A 21042-nucleotide genomic window follows, 5' to 3' on the forward strand; every position below is an offset into this window, starting at 1 on the left:
CAGGGTACCAATATAATATTTAATAAGTAATATCTTAACACAATACCTTTACTTTAACTCATGTATATGACTTTTAGGGACTTTATTCAACACTGTTGTTGACACAAACTTCAACAAACGCATAAAAGTGAACTTGTGTCTGTTAAAACCACATCAATGCGTCATAAACAGATAATTAACTGGTTATTAATTTAAAGTAAGACTTAAAATAAAGTGTGTTTTTAAAGAAATGTTATAAAACGCACACTTTCACTTCGTACTTTCATTTTTTTTCTGATGCAACCGCACTGCATTTGCGCTGACGTCACCACCCGGCGTCACGCAGATCAGCACCGGAGTGATTAGACAGTACCCGAGCGCGCGACACCCAGCCCTCCTCCCCCCCGCAGCTCTCTCTCACACACACACACCGCATCCAGCTCGCGCTCAGGCTCAGGACGGTGCTGAGTCTGCTCGTCCGTCGTTCACCGCACATTACCGCACGGGAGGCTGTGGGGAGAGCAGCGCGGAGCGTACAGAAGACTGCGGGAAAAAGGTAACGAAGTGGAAAAACACGAGACGTTAGCTAAAGTTTACCTTAAGTTTAAGCTAACCGCGGAGATACGTCACGTTTCGAACGTTTGGCAGAGTCTGCGCGTGACGCTACAGTTTTTAAAAACAGTTTGTGTGCGCTCGAGCGCGGACGGTTGACGTTTGTTTGACGTTGTATTAATGTTGTTGGGACGATCGGGCGTCAGAAGTGTCACGTACGTAAAACATCATATTTATCGGTTAATACTTGGTTTAAAGTGAAGTAGCGTTAATGTTCAGGTTGAGATGGACACGCAGTGTTTGTTGTTAAGGTTTTACTTTACGAAAAATTATTTAAAGTCAACAAAAAGCACGTGGATCTGTGTGTATAGGTATGTTTGTGGTACACTGTACCCAGACTGTATGTTTATGAGCTCTCTAACGGTGTGCTGGTTATATTTAGGATGTACAGTACTGAGTTTATAGTTTGTTCTGGGCATACTGACCAGATACAGTTACAGACCAGTGTATGTAGCTAAGTACATTTACTCAAGTACTGCACTTCAGTACAATTTCGAGGTACTTGTACTGTACTTGAGTATGTGCATTTGCTGCTACTTTCTACTTCCACTTCCACATTTTGGAAGCAAATGTTATACTTTTTTACTTGATAACTTAAGTTACTAGTTACTTTGCAGATAACAGACAAGGTCGAATTGTCACCATTAAATATACAGTTTATACATACATGTTTATGTATGTTTAATTTACTTTTACTTGTACTTTTGTTACTTAAGTAGCCTACATTTCATATCAGATACTTAAGACTTGTACTCAAGTACTATTTCTATGGGTGACTTTCACTTTTACCAAAGTAATATTTTAACATGATATCTTAACTTTTACTCAAGTATGACTTATGAAACTTGATATAAACTTGGACAAATAATTTAATAACACTAATAATACAGTCGAACGGTATAAACAGTGTGTCGCTGCAGCTCCACAAGTATTGTGTCATGGGTTACATGGGTTATAATTTACTTTTACTTGTACTTTTGATACTTAAGTACATTTATTGCCTGAAAATTACTTTTAATACTTGAATAGATGTCATATCAGATACTTAAGACTTGTACTCAAGTACTACTACTATGGGTGACTTTGACTTTTACCAAAGTAACATTTTAACATAATATCTTTATTTTTACTTAAGTCTAACCTTTGGGTGCTTTTTACCACACTGGTTATTTCCACATACATCGTCCTGCTGCTAGAAGTACTTGAGAAACAAATGTGTATTAAAGCAATGCTGAAAATGACCAAAAACAAAAGCACTATTTTTTTCAGAAATGCCCAGCTGTTTCAGGGAATTACTGAGCCTTTTTTTGTTGTTGTTGTTGTTGTAAAAATGAAAGTAAATATTCATGACCTGTTTTTAAATATTTACATCTTAGGAACTAATAGGAACCAATATACTGAAAGCAACACATTAACATTTATAACACTGATGAATAGATTGTTTCTGATGAACAATATTTGCCTTTTCACTCAACAGGATTCAGTGTACAGTCAGCAGAGGAGCAGGAACTGTCGAGAGGAAGCCAGCCTCACCAGTTCAACCAGACAGGAGGAGCGAGAAGGGCAGCTGCTGAGAAGCCTGGAGGGTTTTTGTCCAGGACCGTGTTACTGCATTCTTCTTCTTCCAGGAAGGGAAGGTGGGAGAGGAGCTGTGGCTTACTTGCAGCCATGCACCGCTTAAGGACTACAGTTGCAAGGCTTCGGCCTTTAACGGCTGCACAGACAGCCCAGAGCCTTTCACAGCCCAGACTGTTGGCGATCGAAGGGGGCTTAAGGACGTTTCAGCCTGTGAGGCGCCAGAACACATCTGTGGCTGCTGAACCCTTTCTTAATGGCACCAGCTCTAACTATGTGGAGGAGATGTACTATGCATGGCTGGAGAATCCCAGGAATGTGCACAAGGTACTCTATGTGTTTGTCACCTCAACTTGAATTGTCCTTCAGGTGTACGCTCATACACACATGCAAAACAGGTTCAGTGCTGCAAGGTGAGGTCCGGCTCCTTCTGGTGTCCTTCACGAGGCCTGTTCTCTTTAGAAAATTGTACCGTAGTCAATGGGGAGAGACAGATACATTTTTGATCCTGTTTGAGTTGTGCCATGAATCACTCGTGATGTGTGTCAGTTCGGAAGTCACAGTTTGTCGTAAAGATAAAATAAATAACATTTAGTTTGGTGTAAAACCACTACAACATGGCCGTCACTTGACTGTGTAGTCTTTATAAAAACATGTTTTTACTAAAATTTAAATGTTTTATGACAAACTGCAACTTTCTCAAGTTCAAAAATCTTCTAAATTGACAAACATCGTTGAGTGATTCATGGCACAATTCAAACGTCTCTTGCCATTCACCGCCATCCATGTTTTTCTGAAATAAGCTCCCATGATGATCCACCTGAAGGGGCGTGACTTTACCTCTCTATTCAAATTTAACGTCATGTTTAGTTCCAAACCTTTTGCACCGAATGTGTTCGTCCCTTTACTCTGAGTGCCCCCTCACCTTCTTCCTGAGGGGCCTGAAAAAATAAAAATGAGTGCACAACACTCAAACAGAAATCCGTTCAAAATTTAGTAGGTTAAAGGTACGAATAGACGATAGCAGTGCCTTGTGTGTAGAGTAGAGCACCACGGCAGCAAGCAGTAGAAGAAGAAGTGAAGGACTGAAAAGTGTTGAAGCAATTCGAATGAATCAAAAAAGAAGTTGCACCAGTTATTTCACATTTTAAGATGTTGAGCGAAGCTGCTTTAAGGGGAAAAAAGTATTTTAAAATGTGTTGGAGGTTGAGAATTTTTGGGTACGCCCGGATTTAATTCTGTTCTGATTCAAAGGGCTATAATGGCACCTTGGTGTGTCATTTCATCTCTTGCTACTTTTAAAGTAGCCTATTTATAATGATCCATAATTAAAATAAACATGAATTTACTTCCATTATTTTTCTTATGCTCAGCCATCCTCATTAGCGTCTAAGTGGCCAAACTGCCAAGCACGTTTTAGGCTATTAATAGGTTGAAGATGTAAAGTGAAAACAGCTCCTCGATCTGACTAAACAAGACAATGTCTTATTCAAACATAATGTTAAAAGGGTCAGTTCACACAAAACGACAAAAAAACCCCAACTTAATACTTATTTCCTCACTTATCTGTAGACGTATCTGACTATGCAGACAGTTTTGGTTTACTTTGTCCACTTTGCAGAAAACAGTGTTCCTGCTACTCTGCATAATCCACACACCTTTGTGTACAACATTAACTCTTTGTGTGACTATCCATCTAAAATGGCTCATTTAAGATGCAGTGTGCATGTAAATAAAGAGGGAACTTTGTACTTAAAAGACTGTAGCTTTGAAGATAGTCTCTGGATTAGTCCAACCCAGACAGCTCAAGTCTCATATTGGCTTTTGCTGAACTTTGGAATATGGATTTTTATCACACATGTCTACAACTAGAAACCAGTTAGAAATGGATCACTTGGAACAAGAACTGCTGCTGATACCATAATAGTTACTAGAAGTGCTACTTGTGCTAGAACCGCTTATTCTACATCTGCTACTTGTACTGTAATAATAATGATAATAACTATTTATCTTGCAGTTTTCGCAGAAAGTGTTATACAGTGCGTCACAGTAAAACAAGGTTAAAGCATTAACAGATAAACAGATAAAATGAGATAATCAAAAACAAATACAAAACATTACAGCCATGACAGCACATGCCAGATTATCCTTAATTATTGTTTGTACTATTTGTAATGTTTGTAATGTTGTCAGGTTTCCAAGAAGTGTCACTGTGAGATTTGTACATGTGGGGTTTACTAAACAAACCACGAGTTTTGTGTTTATACTGCTTTGCGATCAGAATTAATAATTGATTAACTGAAAGCATATCTTGACCTGGTCAGGATCTGGATTTTGATAAGGTGGTGGATAGTTTTTCCACAGAAACGGCTAATGAATAATCCTGTGGTGTTACAGCGTGTTCTTTGTGACAACTGATGGAGGTGAAAAACAGATGGCTGGGATGGAAAATGTTTGATATTGTTATGATTATGATGTTTCAGGAAAAAAGGTCAAACATGTTTGCAGAGTCCCTCGTCGTGATCTCCTGCAGCTGACTGATAATATGAGTGCAGTGAGCATTTTTCTGCTGAATCAACGGATTAAAAAACGGTGACTGTCAACCGTGAAAAAAACGTTCACAACTGGTTCAAAAGTCAAAAGCACTGTTTGAAGACGCTGATTAAATGTTTACATTTAGACTATGTATCACCAAGATTTGCAATACCTGCTTTCAGCTGAGAAGTTTTGGCGATGATAGGGTATTATTTACACATTTCAAAGGATAAAAATGTCTGAACATCATTTAAACGAAGGGGTTAGATATCAAACCACTAACCGTCTGAATGTTGGAGGACTAGTCTGTCTTCTAAGCCTCTATCGCCACATATTTTTATATGGTGTGTAGCATCATATTTATTTCTTCAGCTCGTTCATCTGCACCACAAGTCCTAATTTGATGGGATAGTTTGAGACACACACGGGTCATTAGCGCTGTCATTTCTCACTGTAATTACTAGGGATGCACGATATCTGATGTACAATAGCTTGCCGATACTATCGTGCATCCCTATGAATTACATGTGTATTGGTAGCGAGAGCCAACGGATGTCTGTTGAAGTTTGGCGTATGGTCAAATAGTTTTGGAAGTGTGAGGATGAGTGAAGTCCAAACGGTTGTTGGTTTCCAGCAAGTTGTTTTATTTCTAAATACTGGAAATGCCTCTTAACTTTCATGACTTTGTGGCAATGAGCTTTGTCGTTATTAGGATTAAGCAGTATTACCAAAGTTATTCTGCTGTTACTGCACAGCTCGTGATGACTCTGACCCAGTGATACCATAACTCTTTTAACAGCAAGACTTCATGGGTCAAAGTCACTGCTGTAAAGGTACAAATAAGGTTTCTCTACAGCCAGAGGATGACTGAAATTACTGACTCCATGCCAGCAATTACTCTCCCCAAGTCAGACGTGACCTAATTCTTATAATTCCTTTATGCTGTCAAAACAACACTGAATAGCTCTTTTGCTTTCAGCCTCATAATTAAGACCTGCATTTACAAACAAATCTTCCAAATTACTCAAAAGGCTGCGTAAAAGCCAGGCTGCCAAGATTATCTCAAACTTTAACTACACCTTTTGGCGGGCCAAGTAGAACAACCTGAGATTTACAATCAATAGGCTGATAAACATCATTAAACGGATTAACTTGGAACCCTTGGACACAAACTTTCACATTGTAGATCATAAACATTAGTAAACAAGCAGTGTGTGTGAAAAGGGAATGTTGGGATGGTTTTATAAATGACTGAACACACTCGTTTAAATCCACTGACAGTGTAAAGCCTGGGTGTGATCCAGTGTGTATGGACCTTTTGTGACAGAAGACAACCTAAGTGTAATGGTGTTGTGGTAAAAACATTATGTCACACTCATCCTGAAAGCTGATATCTCACTACAGAGGCGGATGTGAAGGAGCTTCCTTCACTAGTCATCTTTAAAGCTTCTCACAGCAGTAAGCCAATAACTCTCCTCTGGTTAGAAACCTAGATCCAAGGTCAGAAACTGTTTACACATTCAGGGCCTGTAGAGGAGACTTCCTAGTGACACGTCTGTGACTTTTCCTTTAGCCCTACCAGCTGCTCAAAGTTTTCACTTACACACATGCATGATTTGCAGGCGGTGTGTCCTAATGTGTCATGGTTTGGGTTTTTGGTTTAGTTGTTTCCTGTTTTATTTCGGTAAATGTATCCTCATGTGTCGTGTTTTACTTCATGTTTTGTCAAAGTACTGTACCAATAATCATCCCTACAATATCGATATCGAGGTATTGCTTCATAAATACTGTGATATTTAATTTCTTCTTTGAGATACTGTATATCTTGTTTTATGATATAGCTAAAATAAGTCGCCCAGCCCTATATAGTAAATAATTAACTATAATACTAATTAATTTGTCTCCTGTCATTCTCTCCCTGCAGTCCTGGGATATATTTTTCCGCAACGCTAACGCCGGGGCGCCGCCTGGTACGGCCTATCAGAGCCCTCCACCCCTCAGTGTGACTTCTCAGGGACTGGCCAGTGTCCAGACACTGGTGGGGGCTCAGCCCAATGTGGAGAAGCTGGTGGAGGATCATCTTGCAGTGCAATCACTCATACGAGCCTACCAGGTAAACTACAAGCACACCTGAGCTGTCACACAGAAAATGTTTGCTGCCACATTATTACAGGGTTTTATATTTATGTTTTCAGCACACTATGACCCTGACAGTGACATTGAGTGCGTCTCACTCCTGAACAATGCATATCAGAGGGACTGTTGTGTGATGATGTTTATCTTGATGCTTCTGCTATAAAGACAAGATATCGTACACTGAAATGATAAGAGAGAACAAACAGACAATAGTCTTTGCAGTTTAATGGTAGGAGAAGATAGATTGTCAAGTAAAAGATGTGCCGGCTGCTGTTTTCAACCTGTTTATGTTGAAAGAATGTGATTGTGGTTTGGTTTATTGTACAAATAATCCATTAAAGGTGCAACAATTATCAACCAGATGTGAAGAAATAGCAGTTTTTATGTTAGGTCAAAAATCTCTATGCATAGCATTGCAGAGATGCTAGAGCGAGCATGCTAACTAGCTAGCCCCGAGCCGGAAAACCTCTTTCACCAAGTGGTCCAAAGCGAATTCTTACATAACTGTTTACTGATCACTTCCAGTTGTATCAGAGCTGTGTTAAGTACAACCCGACAATGTCTCCTTTTTAGCGCTTATTCTACAACATTTGACCTTCATCACTATCAAGGATTCTTGCTAACATGTGGACATATGTTAGGAAATCTTTTAGGAAGTGGTCAGCAGTTTGCAAGGGACACATAGACGCTAATCAGCTGTTTACAAAGTCTGACCTGTTGCACACACATTGAGCTGTGTCACCCTGTCTGTAGGTGCGAGGGCATCACATAGCAAAGTTGGACCCCCTGAACATCAGCTGTGTAGACTTTGATGACGCCCCGTGTACCGTTGGTTTCCAGAACGTTGGTAAGAGAAATATAAACCTGCTTTTCCAACAATCTCCACTCTGTCCCTGCCTGTTCATCTTCCTGTTGTTTTGTTTTTGGATCCCTTTTGTCCTTAGACACTTGATCTCTTAGATTTGTCCCATCCCCCACCTTTAAGTGGGTGTCTCTTTCTTCTTTTCCGTCAGTTTTTCCCCCTTCTTTTATTTTCTTTGTCCATGTGATACACCCACACAGACGGTTGTGAGCTACGAACACGCACAGTGACAATTTGAAGAATGGTTGAAGTGTTCTCTGAAACGCCAGGGGGCATACAACAAAGAAAGAAGTGGCACAATGATGTCACTTTTGGTGCTCACACCCTCAAGGTGTTTTTATCAGAGTACAGCCGCACAGGCCCTGTTCAGATCTGGTATCAACGAAGGTCCTGATTGATCCGATCAAAAATGGACAGCTCTGAGAAGAGGCACGAAAGCTCCTGAAACGCATCGAGGATGCATTTGAGAACGGATAACTATGCCGCAACTGTTTCCTGGGCCACACTGAAAGACCGCCTACTCAACTGACGTCCTCGGAGAAACAAGAAGAAGAAGAAGAAGAAGCCACAACAACGGGCAGAATGGTTGACACACTGATTTCCATGGTTCAGCAGCAGATGTTCGTAAACACGGTTTCTGTTTCCCCTGATCCAACCATCCAACTAGCAACTGCAGTATCACCAGACTCCCTTAACAAATCGCATAATTTTGAGAGTTGCTGATGAGGAGAAATGCATAAAAAACTAAATTTGGCTTTAATACGAAACATTAAGTTGTTTCTTTCCTTGTATAACGTGTCAGTTTGTTGCAGTTTATTTCTGAAGTCTGTCTCACCTGCCAAAATTTAGCAGCTGTTTGAACAGACTGTTTCAACTGATTTCACCATTTACACTGAATTTAAGAAAGAAGAGAACAGTTTACCACCAAAATAGGCATTAAGTTCTTACTTTCTTTATGTAAAAAAAATAATTTGTCTCACAAAGGACTTATTTATTTGCATTTGGACCGAGGTTAATACCAGGACTTAGAGCTGTGCACTCGTGATAAGATAACTCAGGACGGATGTTAATACCAGGTCTGAACAGGCTGCAGAACAGCAAGCAGGGCTGTGGACTCTTGTTTACTTTCATTTATATCTGAATATATTTGACCTGGTTATTATTTCATTCATTAATAAATCATGTTTTTACCTGCATGTATATCCTTTTGATCTTATCAGCTCATCCTGTATAGCAAGTTATAGTTTCTGAGGAAACAAGATAAGATGACGTGCTTTATGGCTGTTAACACACCAGTTTCAAGTGTTTTTCCTGAGGCCTGTAGGAGAAGAGAAGAAAATTTCAGGTTATTCAATAATAAAAATATGCAGTTTCACATAAGTTTAGACCAGTATTATTATTTGGGATGTTAATGGATGTCAGTTAATCACCGTTAGGAATTTAACTGATAAAAATGTATGTACCGACACTCAGGGATGGGTACAAATATATCAAAATAAAACACAAAATACCTCTATGAGTACATGTATATACTTAAAATACAAGTAGCCAGCTCTGATATTGCATAGCACGTCCATCATGTTAGTGGTTAAAACAGTTTTCTAAAGGAAAAACGTACAAAATATTTCATACATCATTAATGATTAACTGATAATCGAACACCCTAAAAGCTATAAGACAAAACTTTTGCAAGTAGTCCACTGGGGATGAACTGCAACCATTAAATCTGGTAAAAGTAATTAAGTTTTAATGCTCTCCACATCGATTTTACATTCATTCAGTTTAACTGGTCCTGCTGCACCCACACCTTCAGTTTGGCTTCAGTTGTCTCATTTGAAAACAAGTTTAATCATCGTCATTACTGTGGCAACTAAACATGACCGTGTCAGTCTTGCCACAGTGGTGCAAATAGTTAGAACAAATTGGAAAGTGTGTGTGTGTTTGCTGCGGTGCGTTGTGCACGCTTGCAGCAAACTGTCATTGTACCTAATGAAAAGGTTGGGCCTCCGAGTTATATAACAGGTGATTGTTATGAGCTGTAATAGGATGTTTCCACAGTTAATAGCGGTATTGTTCGGTTTCACCGTGTTCTGCTTTGTCCCGGTGGCGCTGAGGCTTCACAGAGGTCGAGACAATGGGTCGATGTCAGGGTCCAGATCAGCCGTAAAAGAATAAATGAGAAGCTGTGTGTGATACTTAGCCTGCAGTGTGTGTTTTTGTCTCTCCATGCCTCCAGAGTTATCTCATTATAAAGAACGTCTGTGCAAACTGACTGCCGGAGGTAGGACCACAACTTCAGGTTTGCTCTTTTTGTGGGGAACAACCTCTGACCTACATCCCAGCGGTGCACAGCGCGTTAATATCACAAGCTCTAAAAGGCTGCTTTCAGTCTGTGGTGCTGGTGGTGAGGTTCAATTTAAAACCAGCTTCCAGTGGTTTATCATGAGTTTTTTAACCAAGAGGGGACAGTGTTAAGGCCGTCTTGGTCTCCTCTGTGTGGCTTTCATCTCCTCTCAGGGCTAACTGAGTATGTTGGGCGGTGCTGCTTGGAAAGGTGTGTGTGTTCGGTGTGTGCGTCGGCTCCTGCTAACCTTTGCCCAGAAGCCAGTGGGGTCAAACAGGACTAATCCAGGCTTATCTGCGCCTGCTTCATTAAAGTGTTACTGTGATTAGATTGCTGGCAGACACTACTTGATTACTGTGTCGGAGGATCATTCTGACTCTGCTTTGAGGCATCAAAGTAAACAAGCTCTGTGCTGTTTTTTGTGTGTGCGGGTCAGTTCACAGAGGGGGAGGAAAGTCTAAAGATCCCTTATGTAACGCGGAGAGCTGACTCTGGCATATTGGATTGAAAACGCCCTGTCCTCAGCAGAGTACCCTGTACTAATTTGCTGACAGACGTAAAAACACAGTCGTAGATGCAGCCCTCCGCCCTCCCCTGTCCCATACTGTCTTATCTCTGTTTGGTGCAACCAGAACATCACATGCTTTAGATCAGCACAAGCTGCCCTATGATGTCTCAGACCGCTCCTCCTCAGAATATAGATTCAGTTTGACTAACCAGTCTCACCCATCAGTCCTGTCCTGTTTGTTTATTGTCGTTTGCTTTCAGCTTAAGCACATCAGCTGCTTCACACGGTGTCTAACATACGGTGCGGTTTATTATAAAGACCAAATCTGCTCTGTTCAAGAATTCCTGGTGTGAGCAAAGTCCAGTTAAAGTTTGTAAACATAAACTCACAAAGCTAAAGAAAGTCAGAAAAAATGCTAAATTAGAGCTGATCTATTAGTTTAAAGGTGATATTTGTAAGAAAAGTTGATTGGTGGCCGACCTGTCCTACATCCCAAAGCGTCGACTGGGGAATGAGACTCACAAATCACAACAAATAGGTCCTTTAAAAAGATAAAAATTAGTTTGTAGCATGAAATGTCCTCATTTAGTTTTATTCAAAAATGTGCAAATTAACTTTCACCATCATTTATAGCAACTGATAAGTTAGTCAACAGGATATTAATAGGACTAATGTATTATAGATTAATCATTAAAGTGTTTTTTTTATGGTAAAACTGCAAAACATTCATTAGGGCTGGCTTCTCAGTTGTGAGAATTTCCTCTGTGATAGTAAACTGAATATTTGGGGGATTTGAACTGTTTCCTGGATAAAAAGAAGATTTTAAAGACGCGTAAGGAGAAAAGGACTGTTATATCCTGAGAAATTCTTGTTTAATTTTCTTATAGTTATATAAATATAATTTGGTACTAATTATAAGGAAAATATAGACGTATAATTCTAATTAATTTAGTCCAATTAATTACTGACATAATCTGCAGTTATCAGTGCATAGCAGAGTAATAAACATCTGTGAATAAGACATATTTCTACCTCCAAGCATACAATTAACTATTAACTAATTAAACTTTGGCTAAAATAATTGAAATAACAGATCTTTGTATTTTCTGTATGAAGGAACCCAAACTACATGGTTCTCTCCAGGAAACGTTTCAGGAAAGGACGAGGACATTTCAGACCCGTAAACTAAAGCAGCCCCAGCTCTTTCAAAGCTTACGAATAAAAGGACGGCAGATTGGAGCTCAAAGGGGGGATGTAAAATACTGTTTCTATTCCTGTCAGAAGTCTGACTGTAGCTTTTTAGACTAAATGTAATCTTCCAGATTAGACAGCTGCTCAGAGTGAAAACAGTGAAGATAAAAATAAAGCAGCCGGGATCACAAATTCCAGGAAATCTTGAATTCAGGGATGTTTTCTTTCCCCCTTCTGTTATCTCTCGTTCACTGTTTCTGTCTCTTTCCCCCTCATCTCCCACCCTGACCTGATTTTTCTGCTTGTCTGTGCTTGTTTGGCGGGCTTTCCCCCCACGTCAATGTCTTCACAACAGGTTTTTACGGGCTCGCTGAATCCGACCTGGATAAAGTGTTCAGGCTTCCCACCACCACTTTCATCGGAGGCAATGAGGGCGCTTTGCCGCTCAGAGAGATTATACACCGCCTGGAGGTAAAATTCTTCAACAGCGGGTCAACGGCTCATGACTTGAAGGAAGAAATAAGATATTAAAGTCAACAATTACATTAGGGACTACCTCAAATCAAAGCCAGAATAAAAAGATGTCTAACTTTGAGGTAAACTGTGAGGCTGATGATGGTAAATAAAATTCAGGGTCTTAAATACGCCCCAGAAACAGTTTTAATTTCTTAGCTCAACACGGAGTGCAGTTTCTCAGTTTAACAGGAAAATCAATACATAAGATTGGACACTTTATTTAAACCTTCACGCATCCTGACCTGTCCCTCTCTCTTCTAGATGGCCTACTGTCAGCACATCGGCGTGGAGTTTATGTTCATTAACGACGTGGAGCAGTGCCAGTGGATCAGGCAAAAGTTTGAGACGCCCGGAGTCATGCAGTTCAGTCTGGAGGAGAAGAGGACTCTTCTGGCCAGAATGATTCGATCCACAAGGTCTGTCTGTGTTTCTTCACATTCCTCAACACACCTCAGTAATTAACTGCACAAGCATGCAAAACCGCTGGAGGGGGAGAGTCTTTGGGGGGGGTGGGAGTTATTCTGAGCCACAAGGTGAAGCAGCAGCACCACCGCCTGTTCACAGGTTTGAGGAGTTTCTCCAGAGGAAGTGGTCTTCAGAGAAACGATTCGGTCTGGAAGGCTGCGAATCGCTCATCCCGGCCCTCAAGACCATCATCGACATGTCCAGTCAGAGCGGAGTGGAGAGTGTGATCATGGGGATGTCTCACAGGTAAACAGCGTCTTTACCTCTTCCATTACATTCATATCAAAGCCGGGCAGGCACTTTTGTTAAAGCTCCCCTCCTGACATGTATTCAGACATACAAACGAATATATTTAGACAATATGGTGTGTCTGTTCTGCAGAAAAGTTCAGCTTTATATCGCAGCTCAGTCTCAGTCACGACTACAGTTTTATCCACAACCAGTAAAACACTGATGCAGGAATATTAAAACAAGCTGACTACAGTTTATGACGCATCTTCAAATTGTGCCAGAAATTCAGTCGATCGTCTGGCACTAATATCACTTATTGTTCAGAGAGTTAATCTAGAAAGCTGCAGAAATTCAGCGCCAGTTTTTAAATCTTAAAATGCATCGTCCAGTTCAGAGCTTAATCCATACTGTGTCTGCCAAGATTAATACACACCTGGAGGAAAATTAAATCAGGGTTATGAAGATGTTCCCATTGTGGATATGACACTTTGATTAACATATTTTAAAGTATACCACTTCAAAAATGTGCTTTTTCTCATCAGGGATATTTTTATCAAGCATTCATGTGCCAATTTTGTCAAATGTTTCAGATTTTGTTTCTTTTTTGATTGGTTGTTGCAGCCTGTGTGAAGACAGTGTTTATTACATAACATAAGATGAAGTAGCTGCTGTTTGCCTGAATGTTCCTCCATGCGTCTGTCTTCATCGTCAGAGGCAGGCTGAATGTGCTGGCTAACGTGATCCGGAAGGAGCTGGAACAAATCTTCTGCCAGTTCGACTCTAAACTCGAGGCTGCAGATGAGGTTTGGAGATTAACTGCTGAGAAAGAGAGAAAATTTTGATTAAAGATGTTCACTGCCACTAAATCTGTTGATAAGTTTTTGGTTTAATTGGTGATTTGTTTAGTCAGAAATATCAGAAAATAGAGACAAATATCCAGCACAGAGCCTTCAGAGCCCAAGGTGACGTTTTCCCAGTGTTTATGCTAAGCTAACCTAATTGTGTCCTGACTCCATATTAACCGCACAGAAATGAGAGTGGTATCAATCTTTTTTATCTAAATCTCAGCTTATTTCATGATCATAATTTCCAAAACATCAAGTTATTCTTTAAAACTGCCAAAAACTAAAAAAGTTCCATTCAAAATGATAAAAGAAAGATTTGAGTTATGTCACATTTGAGGAATAAACAAAGATAAGAAGTCATTTGTTCCTTGTTGTATCTTTGCCAAGGAAAATTAATCTGCCTGAATATGCTGCTTTAACTCCTTCCTGATGTCCTGCTCTCAGGGCTCTGGTGATGTGAAATATCACTTGGGGATGTATCACAAGAGGATGAACCGAGTCAGCGACAAGCCGATCACGCTGTCGCTTGTGGCGAACCCGTCCCACCTGGAGGCCGTGGACCCGGTGGTGCAGGGAAAGACCAAAGCTGAGCAGTTCTACCGTGGAGACACGGAGGGCAAGAGTGTACGCTGAGTCGGGTTTTTACAGAAGCGTAAACATTTACTCGTGTTTGTAAGACGTCTGTAACCAGATGATTCGATGATTTCACAGGTGATGTCTATTCTGCTCCACGGTGACGCTGCATTCGCAGGACAGGGTATCGTGTACGAGACGTTTCACCTGTCTGACCTGCCGTCCTACACCACACATGGCACCATACATGTGGTGGTCAACAACCAGGTACACACTTTTAGGAGCATTAGCACACAATGCGTCTGCATTGTTTTTTATTACCTGGTACTAGGTTGGGAATAAGTCCTCTGTGTTACCAGGTTTATACCAGCCTGAGCAGGAAGTAACACTCTCTTTAAAAGAGTTCACGTCTGATTTAGTATTGCACTTACACACTTCTTTCTACATTACCCAAGTAGAAGTTCAGTAATTAATAATATAATGTTCTCCGCCACACAGATTGGTTTCACCACAGATCCCAGGATGGCTCGATCATCTCCTTATCCTACCGATGTCGCACGGGTCGTCAACGCTCCCATCTTTCACGTGAATGCAGATGACCCGGAGGCTGTGATGTACGTGTGTAAGGTCGCTGCCGAGTGGAGGAACACTTTCCATAAAGATGTGGTCGTAGACCTGGTAGGTATACAGGAGGTGTTCTTTATAACTCTTCTAACTACGTACGTAATGTTCAGAGCGCTGCCTCTGCTGAAATGATAGTTTGGGAATGTTTAAGGTGGATCCCAGGCAGGACGAATAAAGTAGTTCTTCAAAGAGTAAAGTTGTAGATTATCAGAACATTTTAATCATCTACTGACATTTATTGCAACAGCTCCAGCGTTCCTAGAAACTGAAGAGAGCTACCCGACAGGTCGAGGAAGTTGAGCAACTAATTGCCCAAAATTCATGTTAAATTCAGAAAGACAGTGCCGGTGGGGACAGGGAAGGTTTATGGGAAACGTACAAGAGAAGAAAACCCTGTTCAGCAGCTTAAAAATGTCAGGCTGGTCACTTGATCCTGTCAACAAGAGAACTCTCTCACGTCTTAACTGTTTCCTCTTCACATTCAGGTGTGTTACAGGCGTAACGGCCATAACGAGATGGATGAGCCGATGTTCACGCAGCCGCTGATGTACAAGCAGATCAAGAAGCAGAAAGGGGTCCTGAAGAAGTTCGCTGAGAAAGTCATCGCTGAGGGAGTCATCACACCACATGAGTACGAGGTGAAGTGACACTGTAGATGCTGTAATATATGTAAAAAAAAAAAAAAAACAACCAAAGAAAAGTGCTTTTGAATGAGTTACACGCAAAATGGAAAAGCTACTCTCTTTTCAGTCGGTGGAAAACACTCTTGTTCTCTTCAGCAGGAACAAGACAGAATAATTTAGAGAGAGATGTACTTTACACATTCCTGCAGTCTTTTTGTGTAATAACTGTGTGGAGCTACATGCTCCAAGTGGAAGTGAACTCACTACCGTACGCTGAAGAGAAAGCATTTCAAAGCACTCAGATCCTGTAATGATTAGACCGATGAATGAATTCCCACGTGGGGACACATGGCTTACCGACTGTTAGCATTCAGCACAAAGCAGCACAGTGTGTAATTCCAGCCTCACAGAGCTGTTAGCATGCAGACTTTTCTTGTTAATTATTAACTTAAAAATTAAATTCACGTCCATCTCTTTCAGGAGGAAGTCGCTCAGTACGACAAGATCTGTGAAGAAGCTTACACTCGCTCCAAAGATGAGAAGATCCTTCACATCAAACACTGGCTGGACTCACCATGGCCTGGTAGGAGGATCATATTCATTCATTACTGTACAAAGTTGGGAGGTTTATTTACTGTTATTTATGTGTGTGTCTGTAGATTTTTTCACACTGGACGGACAGCCGAAATCTCTGAGCTGCCCTTCCACTGGAATCAGTGAGGAAGAGCTCGGACATATTGGAAACATCGCAGCCTCCGTCCCACTGGAGGACTTCACTATACACGGAGGTACAGCAGTCCAACTATTGTCCTCTCAACATGCTGTTAGCATCTTTCTTATCTGTGTTTCTGCTTGTCCGTGTCCATGTTTTAGGTTTGAGTCGCATCCTGAAGGGCCGAGGCAACATGGTGAGTCAGCGAGTGTGTGACTGGGCTCTGGGGGAATATATGGCCTTCGGCTCTCTGCTAAAAGACGGGATCCATGTGCGACTCAGTGGACAGGATGTGGAGAGAGGCACATTCAGGTACACGAAAAGGGAAATTCAGTTTTACTAACTGTCTTTTCTTCCATAGTTTTTTTGTATTTTTATTTTAATGCCTCCCTGCCGGCGATAGCCATGGCTGGAGGCAGCATGCTAGGGGATCTATAACATGTTGTAACTCAACAGCGACTTGACCGGAGTGTGCAGGCGCACAGCTACGAGGCAGTAATTCTGTTTTTTTGTCTATTTTGCATCACAGCCATCGACACCATGTTCTTCACGACCAGAACGTCGATAAGAGGATCTGCATCCCGATGAACCACATCTCCCCCAATCAGGCTCCTTACACCGTCTGCAACAGCTGTTTATCTGAATATGGAGTCCTAGGTGACGTCTGATACACTCTGAAACTCTTAAAATATTCTCTGACGTCACTTTGCTTATCACTGAACACGCTCTGCTCTTTTCCTCTCCTGTGTGCAGGTTTTGAATTAGGCTTTGCCATGGCCAGTCCCAACGCGCTGGTTCTGTGGGAGGCCCAGTTCGGAGACTTTCATAACACAGCTCAGTGCATCATCGACCAGTTCATCAGCTCAGGTCAGGCCAAGTGGGTCCGACAGAACGGCATCGTACTGCTGCTTCCTCACGGCATGGAGGGGATGGTAGGAACTGAGAAACCTGATCCACCATATTCTGGATTTATCTCTGATTATCTGGATTATAGTGTCATGATGCTCCAACGACGTCTGTTAAATGCTGTTTTTCTTATTTCCTCCTCCTCTTAGGGTCCAGAGCACTCGTCTGCCCGACCTGAGAGGTTTCTACAGATGTGCAACGATGACCCGGATGTTTTCCCTGTGAGTTTGTGTCAGAAACACTCAAAAAGGAACATAGATGCATTATTTTGTTGTGTTGCTCATTTTCATCTCGTCATTTCTTGTCAGAAACTGTCAGAGGACTTCGCAATGCGTCAGCTGTACGACTGTAACTGGATCGTTGTGAACTGCTCCACTCCCGCAAACTTCTTCCACGTCCTCCGCAGACAGATCCTGCAGCCCTTCAGGAAGCCTGTAAGTGCCACAACGTGACGGAGGGCAGGGAAGGTCAACACACAAGATAAGGTGGTTCAGGTCACTGAACCTCTTCTTTGCTCTCTCTTTATCTCTTTACCTCCAGCTGATAGTGTTTACTCCAAAGTCACTGTTGCGCCATCCTGAGGCCAAGTCCAGCTTTGATGACATGCTGCCAGGTGAGCACTGACACAGACCTCTTCTCATCTGAAACATAGGGTAGTCTCTCTTTGAGTTATTGAGAGTGTGTGTTTGTCGTCCTGCAGGGACCCACTTCAAGCGTATAATCCCAGACGACGGACCTGCAGCTGCCAGCCCGGAAAAGGTGAAGAGAATCGTTTTCTGCACCGGCAAGATCTACTATGAACTGACCCGAGAGCGCAAGAACAGAGGGATGGACGACTCCGTAGCTGTTGTCCGCATCGAACAGGTAAGTGTTGATGCAGTGTGGTCGAAGTGTATGTAGGAAAGTGTGCACAGAGCATTTTGGAGGTGGAGTTGGTGTCTCGGTGTTTCCAGTCAGAATTACGGGAACTTTCGTTCAAAAACTTTCGAGCACTCTTAACATCAGATTTCTTTCTCTTTCAGCTCTCACCGTTCCCGTTCGACCTGGTGAAAGCAGAATCTGATCGCTATCCGAACGCTGATCTGGTGTGGTGTCAGGAGGAGCACAAGAACCAGGGCTACTACGACTACGTCCGGCCTCGCATCCGCACCACCACGAACCGTACCCGCCCCGTCTGGTGAGTTTGATGGCACCAGAAAAATGATTTCACTGAGTGTCTGTGCGTAAGTGTGTGTGCTCACGGCTGCGTGTGTGTTCGTAGGTACGCTGGTCGAGGGCCTGCAGCGGCTCCGGCCACTGGGAACAAGCAGACTCACCTGACGGAGCTGCAGCGTTTACTGGACACCGCCTTCGATCTGGAGGCCTTCTCAGGAAATCTGTGACAGCTGGCGCGCTCCTCGCTCCACCCACAGATCCGACCTGCTTCAGCTCTTCGGTGCAGGTTTCCTCCTTAAAGACTGGCTTTAACCTTTGCTTACAACATTTTGCACTGATGTGTTTTTCCTCAATATATTAACATATCACACCTGTTATCAGGCGTAAATCAACGCACAACGACTTACTGACTGCGACCACTGTTACCATGACGATCCCGTGTTCACACCAATGGACGCTATTCCACAAATGAAAAAGTGCATTGAATGTTTGACTTTATACAAAATTAACTTGTAGGACAAAGAGTTTTATTCACTCTGGTTCAGTTAATTTCAAAATAATGTCAACCTGCTCTGCACATCCAGAATCCTACTGAAATCCTGCAAACGATCAGCTGCTGAACACATATTTAATTTATTGATCCGTGGCAGATTAATGGCTCAAGAAAAGGCAACTGAATTACTGCAAAAAAATGCACATTTTTAAAGGAATAGTTCGACATTTTGGGAATTAAGCTTTTAGCCTAGAATAAGATGTGATCGATATCACTCTCAGTCAGCTAGCTTAGCATTTAGACTGGAAACATCTAGCTCGGCTCTGTCCAAAGCTCACTCATTCACATTATATCTTGTTTGTTTAATCTGTTCAAGAATACATTGTAAAAATTACAATTTATGGTCTTCAGTGGGGTTATGCACCAGATAGGAGTGTCATATTTTTTTATTTTATTTTACCAGTCAGGTTAAATGACAGAGAGATAAAAAGGTACTAATGAAATCGAATTGTGGAAAAGGATTGGGAACTTAAATGGTCAAAAATCTCTTCCAGATATCTGTACCATGCAGGAAGGGCTGGATGTGTGTCTAACAGTAGAAGAACCGTCAGTGCTGAGATAATTTAAAATCATGGATTTGGAGAATCATGACGCCCCTTGTACTCGACTATTTTTTAGCCATGCCGATGACTTTTGTACGCTTTAAAGGTGCTGTAAGGTGGATTTTGTTTCCTTCGGGCAGAGCCAGGCTAGCTGTTCCCCTTGTTTCCAGTCTGTATGCTAAGCTAAGCTAACCAGCTGCTGGCTGTAGCTTTGTATTTTCCGTACAGATCTGAAAGTGGTATCGATCTTTTTCTTTAAACTGGATTTGAATCCAGCAACTACAGTGTGATAGTGACCACGTGGGACCTGGCAACCCTGCGACCAGAGATTGGTAAATGGTGAAATGTTTACATTATGATAGCTGAATGGTTGGAGTAAAGACTAGTAGGCTTATCTTCAAGCGCCTTCATGATGTATTTGAGTAAGTGACAGAAACATTCATGTCTGCCTTCTGTGAACGACATGTTTCAGTTGAAGATGAACATATTTCTGCACTTTTATCAGACCCGAGCAGCGACGCAGGGTTGTTTATCTCTGTGTATCCAGAGGGAGAGGCTCGCTGCTCGTACAGACATTCAACACAAACACGCCTCTTTTTTTTTTTTTTCATATATTCTGCTTCAGTTCTTCCTGAAATCTGTATTTATTTTCTCCTCCATGGTCCACTCACCGTCCTGCCACATCACTTTAATCGTCTCCGTTTGTGCCAAATGTAACTTGAAATTACATTGTTTTATTTCAATAAACAAATCATGCCAGCAACAGTAGAAACTCATGCAAAGACACAAGATTCCTCAGATTTAAAGGATGTATTTATTTTGATATAGTGTTGTATGTTTTATTGTTTTCAATAAATGATGATTATGTTGAAAAGAGCCGTTTTTCTGTCCTCTGTTTAAGGAATTACAACAATCTGTCATTTGCAAACAACATTACAGCCACAGCGTTCATTTATTCGAGCTCAGTTCATTTTAATTGTTACAGCAGGAAGTTTTATGAGCAGGAGCAAGTTTTGCCCCGAGGTTTGTCTCTCAGGTTCATCAGACACAGCGCAGGCAGCAAAACAAAGTGCTGCTTTCAGCAAAGGTTTTTACCGTATGTACCAGCTCCAGTTACAGTCAGTACCAACTTAAAGACTAAAGTTTCTGGTCTAAAAGAAACTCCTCTACTTAAGTGAAAGTACTAATACCACACTTTCCTGTAATCAAATGTTATTATGGATCAGTCTGCTGATTATATTCTCCATTAATTGATTGATTGGTTTGTAAAAATTCTGAAAAACAGTGAGAAATGTCATCACGACTTCACAAATGTTTGTTTTGATGGTCCAAACCTCAACATTAAGGGAAGCAGGAAATATACAGTATCCCTGTCCCGTTAACTCACCACCATCAAATTTAACTTTTTTGAGCTTATTCATAATTGTGTCGGCCTGACAAAGGTGCGTTACCTGAAGCAGACCTCATCTCCTCCAGACATCAAACTTCTCTCACACTGAGGAGCTACTTTCAGCGCTAAACTGCTTCATGAATCACTTTGAGACGAAAACTGATC

The 21042-nt window shown here is 41.5% G+C and overlaps 1 protein-coding gene across 4 annotated transcripts; it reads left to right on the forward strand.

The window, feature by feature from the left end:
* Positions 1–374: 374 nt before the first annotated feature.
* ogdhb (oxoglutarate dehydrogenase b) lies at positions 375–19060 on the forward strand. 4 transcript variants are annotated; one of them, XM_084383369.1, is made up of 24 exons: positions 375–535; positions 2069–2493; positions 6626–6814; positions 7591–7684; positions 9936–9980; positions 12098–12213; positions 12520–12674; positions 12823–12969; positions 13667–13757; positions 14244–14423; positions 14511–14639; positions 14871–15050; positions 15482–15634; positions 16100–16202; positions 16279–16407; positions 16493–16643; positions 16861–16988; positions 17085–17263; positions 17387–17458; positions 17546–17671; positions 17778–17850; positions 17938–18101; positions 18260–18414; positions 18499–19060. In XM_084383369.1, exons 2-24 carry the CDS (start codon positions 2260–2262, stop codon positions 18617–18619), a joined length of 3114 nt encoding a protein of 1037 aa, XP_084239495.1. In that variant the 5' UTR covers positions 375–535; positions 2069–2259; the 3' UTR covers positions 18620–19060. The 4 variants fall into 4 exon arrangements, with proteins under 4 accessions (XP_084239495.1, XP_084239492.1, XP_084239493.1 ...); XM_084383366.1 differs by lacking the exon at positions 9936–9980; XM_084383367.1 differs by lacking the exons at positions 375–535; positions 9936–9980 and adding an exon at positions 689–746.
* Positions 19061–21042: the final 1982 nt, after the last annotated feature.

The sequence above is a fragment of the Pagrus pagrus genome, assembly GCF_965226575.1.
Source record: "Pagrus pagrus genome assembly, chromosome: 19".
Taxonomy (NCBI): Eukaryota; Metazoa; Chordata; class Actinopteri; order Spariformes; family Sparidae; genus Pagrus; species Pagrus pagrus.